This window comes from Limanda limanda, chromosome 4 (assembly GCF_963576545.1).
Source record: "Limanda limanda chromosome 4, fLimLim1.1, whole genome shotgun sequence".
Lineage (NCBI taxonomy): Eukaryota > Metazoa > Chordata > Actinopteri > Pleuronectiformes > Pleuronectidae > Limanda > Limanda limanda.
In genome coordinates, this window is record NC_083639.1 from 5,573,071 (window position 1) to 5,584,619 (window position 11,549).

Below are 11,549 nucleotides of genomic sequence, written 5' to 3' on the forward strand. Positions count from 1 at the left end.
TCATTTAAGTTGGTCTTGTTTAGAAAAACTGCACAATCAACCTAAAAGACAGATTAGCCTTTAAAAAAAGCGCAGGCTGCAGACATGTCCCCACAGCTTTGACAAAAAGCATCCGTGTCCTCTTCGTTTCCTCACAATCTATAGCCAATGATGATAAAGCCGGATATAGGAAACAGCGAGGTCTTGTGGAAGTCCATTTTTCCAGCCCGCCAAAGCCTCTCGGGGACAAAGGGTGGAAATTACAATCAACAACAGCAGGCTAACCGATAAAACAGGATTGTACACGCCACTTGAAAAATCTATCAAACGTCCCCCTGTGCTCTGTCAGGTTCTGAGTCATTGAGGGTTATTTCACAGTGGGGGATGCAGCTGCAGCAGAGGTGAAGTGTAAAGTTCTCTCAGTCAAATAAGGTTTTATCAAATAAGATTTTGTCATCTGCACAAGTTTGAACACAAACACTCAGACTATGATGTTACTGCCTTTCTTCAGGTTAGCGGTCTCACAGCACCACCTGCTGGACATAAATATACTGACAAACTTTTGAAAGTAAAGCCTCAGCAAGAATTCAGACGCTTTACTTTGGTAAAAGCAGCAAAAAGGAAAATACAAATGTTTGATTACAAGCGAAGATTTTACTGATGTACAAAAGTAGTATCAGCTAAATATACTTAGAATGGCCTCTTAGAACAGAGTTTGTTTTATAAGATTAGTTTATTGTTTTATAATCCCCTGATTTATATATGTAAGCATTTATTATGTCAAACTTTTTTCCAGCTGGTTAAATATCTAGAAATTTTTTTATTTTATTGGCAGATACAATTTTGACTCCAAAGTAATTATAAATTTCAATTTTTATTTAATTTCAGCTAAAATTTCACAAACTTCTTAACAGCAGTACTTCAGGACTTCCTTTTCACCACCGAATAATGGAAATATTTTTACCAAATTAATTGGGGTTTAAAAATGAGGAAAAAAAGCTATGACTTTAGAATGACATGTGTAATAATCAAATGTGAAAGGCTACAAAAACAATACGAGGACATTTCTAAATAAACAGTTGATGTAAATGACAATGATTCAATATGAAAGAGCGATTATAACACCTACAAAAAATTATGTAAATTAATTATCAGGCGAGAATATTTCCCCTCTAATAGATTCACATATGATCTCATAGCAGAATACTTTGAGAGAATCAGATTTACTGATATGTAGTTTTATTAGGTCTGGTCATACATGGAATCTTGATCATTACCAACTCTAAAAGCATATTTATGTTTCTGTTCAGTCAGATCAACATGAAAACATCAACACTCCAGGTAACAGACAACAGAAGAAGTGTTGCAGGCAATCTATGATGATTTACCTTCTTATAACAAACATAAGTTTATTGGTGTTCATTTTAAAACCAAAGCCCAACCACAATATTATTGAAAATAAAAAATGTAAGATGTCATCGAACCACATTCGAAGACATCTAAAAATACTTTAAATTATCATTTGTGTCTGAAATATTTTTCCACTCACACAAACAAGGTTATTAGCGTCAACATCCTTGAATTACATCCACTAGATTCAAGCTTGGAGAAATTTTCCCTTTTCAGCAGGTAAACTAGAAAACATGATTCCCTGTGTTAAACTCTGCACATACAGGATTCTGTAGTGTGAAGATCGAACATACAAATACATTTACAGTAAGATAATTATTAGAGTGGAGAAGACTTAAAGTGGCTATAGTAAAAGAAAAAACATGAATTCAAATTATCCTCCATTTGACCTAAGGAAAGTCATTAATTAAGAAAACACATAGGTCAAGGATTGGGGAAATTTAAATTGACAAGAGATGATATGCACTCGAGCAGAAAACGACCTGTGGGCCTAACCAGCCCCAGTGGACCATTTTCACACTTTACTACATTTATTAGACCAATGTCGTCTATGTATTACCTAGATTTCCTCAAAGGAAAGTCTCTCATCGCTGAGTCGGCTTGGAGCAGCTCTCACCTCCCCACCCCGGGAAGCAGCTGCACTGAAACTCAGACGTCTTGAATGTGACCTTGTCGGCCCTCATCCGTCCTAAAACTTTGTATTGTCTCCTCCCGTCCGGCCCCTCCTTCGACACCAGCTTCCACCCGGCGGGGTCCAGGTGCAGGTAGGCCCTGGAGGCCGGGTTCCTCCTCTGACACCGGCCCTGAGACGAACACAGCTTCTGGCTGCACAGAGTGGCGGCTGCCGTCACATTCACCAGGTAAGGACCCAGCGTCTGATCGATGTAGAATTTGACAGCTTCACATGTGGCCTGACAACACAGAGGAAACAGAAAATAGTTTACACCTTTGTTATAATTGTTGTTGAGTATTTTAATTAGGGGCTTAATGTTGTGCTGCCGAGTTTAGCTCATTCGTATGTGCCAGATCTCCACTGTTCACAAATGCATCATTGAGACAAACTGTTTCCTCGGCTGACGTGTGCCTTCTATTATCAACATGTACGACAGACAGTTTATTCACTTCCACATAATAAGGCCTTTGAAATGGAAACATGTTGCCCTATTATTTTCCAGTCAGTAGTGTGACACACAATCACACACACTGATCACCTCCGTAAAAAGAAGAAGTGGTTTTAACTTTGCTGCAGATCTGTGTATTTTTGATTTAAGTGAAGTCATAGAACATATGACTGTAAATTCATCGCCAGTCAGCCAAAACATTTAAATCCGTTTTTACAGACGATAAGGAAATCATCACCGTTTTCATTGTTTTATGTTTTTTCTTAAAGAAAAGTTTCCTTAATGTCTAAGTTCTTATTCATGATCTCACAGAGAAGCCAATCAATCCTTTAACAAGAGTTCCTGTTGTTCTCACACATATCACACTCTGGTAACAGTCAGATGTGAGCTAAAGTGTTCAGTAATTTACACAATAACTCAATAACTCAGACATTTTCTTATGTATAAAAACACTTGAAGCGTTAACAGACCTTTCCACTATTCTAAAAACTGTTTCTTCTAATCAATGTTGTAAATATTGTGAATTTGTTGATGTGCTCAGCTGCACGCGGCATAAATTTGACTAATATGAATTGCATATGGTTTGAGATGAGAGATGAGAGAACACAGACAGTAAACCAGGGACTGTGTCATTTATAAAAAGTGAAACATAGCTCTCTATTGTACCTTAGACTTGGAGAAGTTGTTGTCGCCCCACAGGACCATCCCTGCAGACCCTAAAGCAGCACTCTCTCCGACGGTGTAGACCAGGTGCTCCTGCAGGAGGAATACAAAAATGAATTAACAGAGGATAGAAACAAACCGCTAAAGAGCATTGGGTTCAAACAACAGCTACTTGCCAGCGAGAGGAAATCTAATGTGTACGTGTAGACAATGCGGGTGTAGGGGTACACGGGCGGTGCTGAGGGGGTCACCTGAGCCCCCACCCTCATGGCCTCCAGGATGCGGTGGTGTGTGTAGAGGAGCACTTCTTTGCTTAGGCCTCGCAGGTTGAGGCTGAGGTAGATGTCCGGATACAGAGCAGAGGAGCAGTTCCACAGCCACAGCAGCTGGTCGTTCCTCTTCAGCGCTACAGCCGGACACTCCCCTGTGTAGCTCATTTCTTTGCCCAAGTAGTTGTAGCAGTCCGGGAAACCGTAGTAACCCCACAACCCGTTTGGTCTTTCCTCTTGTCCCAGTTTCAGCGTTTCCTCCATGAACGCTCTCCCTGCTTGGTCAAACCTCATCCGGGCTTCAGCCTTCACCTGCTCGGGGGTCCAGTCCGGGTGCTTTGCCCTCACCAGCGCTATCGACGCATCCTGGTACACCAGCTTACTGTCCCAGTTTCTCTCCCACACAGGATTCCAGCTCTCCCAGTCCACCACAGCCAGACCCTGGAATCCCCTGTCTGGGATGTAGGTGCGGATGTCTTCAGAGGCCGCCCTGAGGTGTTCATCCAGACTGGCGTTCTGTGGGACCCCGCCATTCACAGCCTTCCCTTGGCCGGAGTACCAGGGATACAGACCCAGCTTCTCCGAATAGAAGATGGTGATGTTGTCCCCCATGAAGGTTTGGTTCAGGTTCTGGGCGATGTCAAAGGTCCCCAGGTTGAGATCCACGCCATACTTGGAGAGGCAGTTGTGAGTGGGGGCGTTCCACACGCTCAGGAAAGGCACCTGGGAAAAAGAGGAGGTTTTCGGCCGCAGCCCTGAAACAAGGCCGAGCAGACTGCAGAGCAGCAGCAGTGGAGGAGGACAGGAACTCATCCCTGCTAAGAAGAGAAGAAGAGAAGTGCTCAAACAAAGACGAGAGAGGTTATTGCAAACTTGAACAACGCTGCCTTTGAGAGGATGTGAGGCAACTTTAGTTTGGACGGTCAAATTCCTGAGCATATAAAGTCTCTTTCCATTTTCAGGAGCTGCACACAGGCACCAAGAATTTCAGCTTGACACTAACCGTGGTCTGTTCTTTGTTTATCAATCCATGATTTTCCATAAGTTCCCATGTTTAGAGATGGAATCAAAGCTAAATGTATTAAAGACAAAATGACAAACACTCACTTACCTGTTCAAACACCGGGCAGAGATTTTCAGCTTGTGTGTGTGTGTCAATCTGCAGTCACATGATCAGAATCACATGCAGGAAAGAGGGAAGGAAAATAAAACCAGAAGTGGTCACAGGTTTTTTCAACCCAGCAACCAATCAGAGGAGACATGCAAATCATTTCCATGGAGCGTCCGTATTTAAAGTCACAGGGACGTTGAAGCCTGAATGATCCCTCACGCACTCATCCCGTGGGTTCAATCAAACATGAGAATAAATGTGAAAATCAACAGGTCACCAGGGTCACGTGGGAGGTTTAACTCTGAATGGCGGTCAGGGGGAAAAAAAGCCATAATGAACTCTTCCACCTCCAGATTTAAATGAATGCCTGCTCAACTCTTAGAAGCAGTAAAAAATAACTCTTGGTTTAACAGCACCCTACAATTACATGGGGGTGGGGGGGGCAGCAGCCGACAAGATGTGTCCCTCCCTGAGGACGAGTGGGCTCTGGTTCCCCTCAGATCCCAAATGAGACTTGTTTTCACCATCAAGATTAATTCTAACCCCCGAAGAGGAAGATATATTTGTGTTTCTGTCTTTGCTTGTTTGTTTGATTTTCAGCAGGATTTCCACAAAACTGGGCGGGAAGGATGTGGCGTGTGGATCCATACAAAGTGTCAGATCTTGGACATTTTTTACCACTTCTAACGAAAAATGAGAGATTGGTTGCTTTTTGGATATATTTTTAGAGGATTCCAATGTGGTTTCATAACAGGACTGTTGGCCCAGAGTGCCGTTCTTCATTGCAAGCAACAGGGTCATACATGTAGTATCTGAAAACCACTTGCAAATCTTTATTGTTTCTTTTAATGATGACAATATGATCCACAAACTATCCCAACATCTGCTCTGGTTTCATCCTCCAGGTTATTGACATGTTTTTGCCTGACTTTGCTAAAAAGTTCCAGGGATACAGACGCAGCTTTTCCGTATAGAAGATGGTGATGTTTTCCTCCATGAAGGTTTGGTTCAGGTTCTGGCTTGTTGGAAGGTCAGGGAAAAAACAATTCAATTTTGGTGCTGATTCAGGTCCGGGGCAGATCCAGAACTTGTTTTCACTTTCTTTAACATGGCAAGATCAGTAGTTTTAGACATTTTCAGCAATTTCCCAGGGAATAAGTCTTGGATCCAAAATTAAAATCCAGATCTTCCAGGGGACGGTTCTAGTTATTACAGCAAGCAATACAACCATTGTTGTAACCATTGTTGTATTGTCTGAGAACCATCTGTTAAACCTCTAATACTTAAAATGCAACTGTAAAGGTTGTTTTTAAGAGAAATTACCCAATAAGTTTAACAAAGAAGTTTATTTACTTTGAAAAAAAATCAAATTTGAGAAAAGACAGAGGTGATAATGTCAGTAAAACTGTGGAACAAAACAAAGTGTCAGAAAAATGTCTCTTAATGTTTGTGCTTCTTAAATCAAATAGCTGCTTTTGAGCACCAATAGAGTCACGTAGTATTTTAAGAGAAAACTACTAGTAGTCATGTTTTGGACATAAAAATCTGAAAATATCATATAAAACACCTTAAAAAATACATTCAAATAAATAGTAACACTTGGAATTGTCGCCATTAGAAAAGGTCATGAGAGAGGTCATGTTGAAAAAGATCAGGCACTTCAAATCATATTGTGCTATCACCAGATTGAAATGCATCAATTCCACTTTCACCACACAGCGGCCGACTCATTCACCACATTTCCTCCGCAGACGTGCTCCCTTTGAGAAACATGGAATTTGACACCTTGGGAAACAGTGACCGAGAGGAAACCGAGAGCAAAATGTAAACAAGGTCATTTCCAGCGAGCCCTCTATTGTTTTTAAAAGATTGAAAGTTATAAACAAATGTAAAATTGCAATTTCCACAGTGTTTCTTATAAAGTTTCACTTTGTGTCATCCATATTTTTTACAGCAATTCCAAGAAAAGAATATGACACCCCTCCGCTCGGATATTTTGACACACACGATGCGGCTGTCTACTGTTTACGGTGCATTAACAGAGGAGCAGAGAAATAATCAGTAAGATCACACATTGCAGTGCTGATGCCGTGGTCGGAGCCGCCCCCCCTCTCTGGTGCAGGGGGTCCGTCTGATCGCAGCCGTCCCCCTGGTAGCCGCTGAAGCACTGGCACTGAAACTCGGTTTGGAACCTCGTCACCTCGGCTTCGCCAAGCTCACCCGTCACTGTGGGTTTGCCGTCTGGCCTGGTGATGCTGTGGGTGAGGGGGTTCAGGTGCAAGTAAACATCGCTGTCTGGGTTTTTGCGCAGACAGCGGCCGTGTGAAGCACACAAGGTCTGGCTGCATAGCTCTGCTGCCGTGGAGACGTTGAGGAGGTATTGACTCAGCGGCCCTCGGAGATACGCCTCAAGGTCGGAACAGCTGGTCTGGAGAGGACAGGAGAAGGAGAAGTCACTCAGCTAGGTCAACATTCACAGTTTAACTTATTCTCTTTCATACACATGCAGTTGAGATGACTTAAGGATGTTTTAAAGGAAGCTCAAAAAAGTTCTGTGTAGTATTTAAGAAATTATTCATTCATCCTTCATATTTCTAATCAAGTCACATGTGCAACATGAGCCATACACTTGTTGATTCAAAACAAACTGTAGGAAAAAATAAAGACTACATTTAAAGATTTAATTATAGAATCAAACAGAATACAAAGTCTTTATTGTCATTTTATTGCGAAATAACTGCTAATGAGTGCAACTCCCGGTTGGTGCATTAAAGTTCAAATAAAAGATTAAAAGAACGCATTGCACAAAATATATGCATTTATATTATGCATAATTTGAATAATGCTCAATCGGATATAATGTCTATACTATATTTATTACTTCGACACTGTGAAACAAATGGATCAAATATTTACACTTTCATTGGTGTTGTTTGAAATGAAACATAAGAGTTTTATCTCCAATTAATAACTGTCCATCTTGTGCATTTTTGTTCACTAAAAGATTATATTTGCATTCATAGTTGGCGGATTTGAAGATCTTAAATTAAAATCCGCCCAAATGCGTCATTCATGTGACTACTGCAGTCTCTTTGAAGCTGAGCCCTGAGGAGTGAATTACTTATCAAGTGACTGCACACATGACCAGCAAGAGCATCGGGTTGAAAAACTTTCCAGATGATGATGTTTGTGTTCACATTTGTGAATTGAGTCTGAGTGGGGTTAATTAGTTTGTTTGTTTCATGACTGGTGTGGTGGTGCTTACTTTGCTGCTTGCATAACCTGCATCTCCCCACAGGATGATCCCAGCTGCTCCCAGGGCCACGCTCTCCCCGATGGTGGAGACCAGGTCAGTCTGTGAAAGATGACACGGCATTTTAACCCCATCACACTTAACCTTTTGCATTTCTGAAAGCAAAAGGTCAGACCCAGATAAATGAGTATCATCGCAACAGGGTCCGATTGTTAGAGAGTCATGTGCTACTGTGTGTGAAGTGCATGTTCATTAACTCATAAGGAAACAGTGTATAGGGTGTAAGCAAGATTTTCAACTCGACCAACACCCATCCTGCCAACATCCTGCACACACCAGCGAGAGGTGCTGGGGTGTCTCTCCGCTGCAGGAAATGACTGTGGCTGTTGATAAAGAAAAGCTGAGCTATAGCTCCATGCAGCATGCACTGATCAGAGAGGGGGGGGGGTGAGCCAGGGTGCTGAAGGTTAGAGCCACACTGTGATTGAGAGTTAACCTTTGAACAATGAAAAGTCCATAACAGTATTGTCCGAAAAGTTCACGAGAATGATGGACAAGAAAGAAAAAATCAGCTGATAAGGAAGAAAAAACAAATTCATGAGAGAACGGTGGAAATTTCTAAAGTGAGAGCGTCACCTCGGTCAGCTGCTCCAGAGAGTTGGTGTAGGTGGGCTGCGTGTACACAAAGACAGGACGCGCCAGCCCATCGCCTGATGAGGCCAAACGCATCCCCTCCTTCACCCTGTTCCGGACAAACTGGCGTCCGGAGGAAGAGGAGCGCAGCACGGTGCCCATGTAGATGGAGGGGAAGAGGGCGGTGCTCTCGGTCCACAGCCACTTCAGCCGATCGTTGCGGGCCTCCTCCACGTCAGGGCAGCGGCCGGTGTAGTTCTCCAGAGTGCGCTTGTAGTCGTGGTTGTAGCAGTCGGGGAACAGGTAGAACCCCCAGAGCTGGTTGGGTCTCAGGTTCTTGGCTTGCTTCAGCGTCTCCAGCATGAACTTCCTGGCAGACATTTCAAACTCCTGCTGGGCGACTTTTGTCACCTTCTCCTCAGGCCATGCTGGGTGCTTCTGGCGCACCATCTCACGAGAATTTCTGCGGTAAATGTCTTTGGTTTCCCAGTTGCGTATCCAGAGCGGGCGCCACTCCTCCCAGTCAATAACGGCCAGACCTTTGGCCCCTGGCTCACGTATATACTTCTGCACATTATCTGGCATCTTCTCCAGGTGCTGCGTGAGACTGGCCAGCTGTGGCAGCCCTCCGTTCACCGCCGTGTTATCTGGCTCGTAGTAGGGGAGCAGGCCCAAGCGGTTCTTATAGAAGATGGTGAGGTTCTGTCGGACAAAAGCCTCATTGGGTGAGGCCACGATCTGGAACTGGTCCAACTGGAAACGAATGCCATGCCGTGGGGCACAGTCCTCAGTCGGGGCATTCCAGGCGAGGAGCAAAGGCTTTTGGGGATACAGCGGCCATTGGGTGGGCTTCAGTCCCAGAGTACAGAGGCCGTCCCACAGCAGGACAATAAGCAGCCGCACTTTCCAGTCACACAAAGTCCAGTACAACATGTCTTCTGATGGGGATCGACAGCAAGGACCGTCACTCTCTGCTCTATAATTCACACAGGAGAATGGAATGTTTTAGATTATTGTAATAATAAGTGGAATTCCCCAGCACATTCATTCATAGTCAGCATTTCAAAAGGACTCTTTTGTATATTCAGTACAGTTTAGTTTTATGCACTAAATGAAAAAAAATCCAATCAACAGGCTGCAGAGAGAAATTATGTAATAATAATAATCATAAATTGAAAATAGATTTCATTTTTTATTTATTGAAAGCCTCTTTGTATTTATGAGTTTATGTTATAGGTCTAAAGATATTTATTGACCAAAGACTGTGAGTCTGCCCAACAGTTCACAATGGACAATTGAATTTAGTTCTTTTGTTTATCTTTATAAATAGTGACAATATCTACCTTCAGCAGGGGTGGAAGAATTGACTTCAAAAGTAAAATAACATTAACAGAGAGTAAAAATACTCTATTACGAATAAAAATCCTCCATTCAAAACTTGAGTACAAATATATTAGCATCAATATAATATATGAAAGGGCAATATTTCCATCTGAAATATAAAACTTGTATAAAGTAACATAAAGTAGAAATACGCAGGTACAAGTAGCTCAAAATTGTACTTGAGTACAATACTTGAGTAAATGTACTTAACTTTAGTAATATAATAGCTTTACCTTGACCAAATGCAACAATTGCAGTGTATTCAATCAATGTGATGATTTTGTTATTTTTCTGCTAAAGGAAAGTTTTGATTGCAATACTTGTAATGGAGTATTTCTACTCTGTGGTAACTCAGCATCTTTTAAATGTTCAAATACCTAATCCAAATCATGCAATTAAAAGGCTACTTACACGGTTTACATCCTGTTTACACTTACTATATTCATTCTACTCTATTTAACCTTTTTAGATGTGTTTGTATTGCATGTTTACTTTTTTTATCACTTTATTTTTTACTGTCGCCTTTGCTGCTATAAAGGATCATCTTATCTTATCTTAACTGATCGTATCTTATCTTATCTTCTTGTCACTTTTACTCATGTAGACTAATCTTACACCACTGTCACTTATTAGACATGAATAACCATATTAAAATCCCCACTGGGAATTGTACTCAAATACAATTTTGAGGTGTAAATGTACTTCAGGTTTGTTTTCCACCAAATATCTTCAAATCAGTAAAGAAAGGTACAAACTAACTTCGAACATTTGCTGTTCAATCGAATAAATGCTAAAAACACTTCCTGTGTAAATAATGACCAAACACTCTGTTCCAGATGCAGATCAAACTGTTAAGAGTTTAACTCACCGGCCTCAGAGAAACTGTCCTCGGAGACAATGAATGAGTAAAAAGACGAGAGAAGTCCAGTAACAGTGAAATGACAGCACCTCCCCTCTTACCTTCACTTCCAGGCTGAGGAACCATTCCCAAAGAAAGAACACACACAGGAGCCGCTTCTCCGGAGCTGCCTCACAACCACCAGGAGGAAACCAGCGGGAGCATTGTTTGTTGGAGGAGGAGGACGGACACACAACGAGGAGGACGGACACACAACGAGGAGGACGGACACACAACGAGGAGACACACAACGAAGATACTTCTCACAGACACATGTGTGGCGGCTCTGTGTCCTCTAGTCCCCGCACCGTCCTGCTGCCAGTGGAGAAAGTGAACTTACCCCCTGCGTGGATGTCAGAGCCAGAGCCGAACCACTTTCAGGATGTTCCATTCACGCGGGGGGGGGGCAAACAGGAGGGGGGAGCGTACCAACACCCCCGTCCGCGTGGGTGGTGTCCTGCAGCGACGTGTTGCTTCACCTCAAACCTTCTCATGACCCCAGGCAGAGGTTGGCTCGGTTTCACGTGTGTTTTTAAGTTGAACAGAAAATAAAAGATTAAATAGATGTCCCTCTCCCCACCCCCAGTCCTGGTTACAGCCGGGGACTGGACGAGTCCGAGAAGTCCGAGGCATCCAGTGTCCACATGGCTTCAGAATAAGATCACACCACTAATGATCAGCCTTCTACATTACACTCACATGTCGGCTTATAAATAACTATTTACACATCTACAAATGTGCACTGCAGGGAAAGAGCTGCTGCACATTGGATATCCCAAAGAACGGACAATTGCTACAAATTACACAACCTTGATCCCTATCTTTGTAT

General features: G+C 42.6%; 2 protein-coding genes across 3 annotated transcripts; both read right to left on the reverse strand.

The window, feature by feature from the left end:
* Positions 1–1,201: 1,201 nt before the first annotated feature.
* hyal1 (hyaluronidase 1) lies at positions 1,202–4,621 on the reverse strand. 2 transcript variants are annotated; one of them, XM_061069439.1, is made up of 4 exons: positions 4,554–4,621; positions 3,350–4,257; positions 3,177–3,266; positions 1,202–2,300 (listed from the first exon to the last, which is right to left on the reverse strand). In XM_061069439.1, the coding sequence occupies exons 2-4, from the start codon at positions 4,253–4,255 to the stop codon at positions 1,974–1,976; spliced, it is 1,323 nt and encodes a 440-aa protein (XP_060925422.1). In that variant the 5' UTR covers positions 4,256–4,257; positions 4,554–4,621; the 3' UTR covers positions 1,202–1,973. The 2 variants fall into 2 exon arrangements, with proteins under 2 accessions (XP_060925422.1, XP_060925421.1); XM_061069438.1 differs by having other exon boundaries at positions 3,350–4,260; positions 4,554–4,620.
* A 1,316-nt stretch (positions 4,622–5,937) lies between these two features.
* On the reverse strand, positions 5,938–11,073 carry hyal2a (hyaluronidase 2a). The gene is made up of 4 exons (XM_061069846.1): positions 10,783–11,073; positions 8,443–9,415; positions 7,819–7,908; positions 5,938–6,981 (listed from the first exon to the last, which is right to left on the reverse strand). The coding sequence occupies exons 2-4, from the start codon at positions 9,370–9,372 to the stop codon at positions 6,589–6,591; spliced, it is 1,413 nt and encodes a 470-aa protein (XP_060925829.1). The 5' UTR covers positions 9,373–9,415; positions 10,783–11,073; the 3' UTR covers positions 5,938–6,588.
* Between the last annotated feature and the right edge of the window lie 476 nt (positions 11,074–11,549).

Bases quoted from the DNA above. Each gene is read 5' to 3' on its own strand.
- hyal1 (XM_061069439.1), bottom strand. From the start codon at position 4,255: ATGAGTTCCTGTCCTCCTCCACTGCTGCTGCTCTGCAGTCTGCTCGGC. The intron at 3,267-3,349 runs GCAAGTAGCTGT...TTCCTCCTGCAG, and splicing joins CATTAGATTTCCTCTCGCTG to GAGCACCTGGTCTACACCGT. The intron at 2,301-3,176 runs GTACAATAGAGA...CTGTGTTGTCAG, and splicing joins ACAACTTCTCCAAGTCTAAG to GCCACATGTGAAGCTGTCAA.
- hyal2a (XM_061069846.1), bottom strand. From the start codon at position 9,372: ATGTTGTACTGGACTTTGTGTGACTGGAAAGTGCGGCTGCTTATTGTC. The intron at 7,909-8,442 runs GTGACGCTCTCA...CATCTTTCACAG, and splicing joins CTCTGGAGCAGCTGACCGAG to ACTGACCTGGTCTCCACCAT. The intron at 6,982-7,818 runs GTAAGCACCACC...TGTCCTCTCCAG, and splicing joins CAGGTTATGCAAGCAGCAAA to ACCAGCTGTTCCGACCTTGA.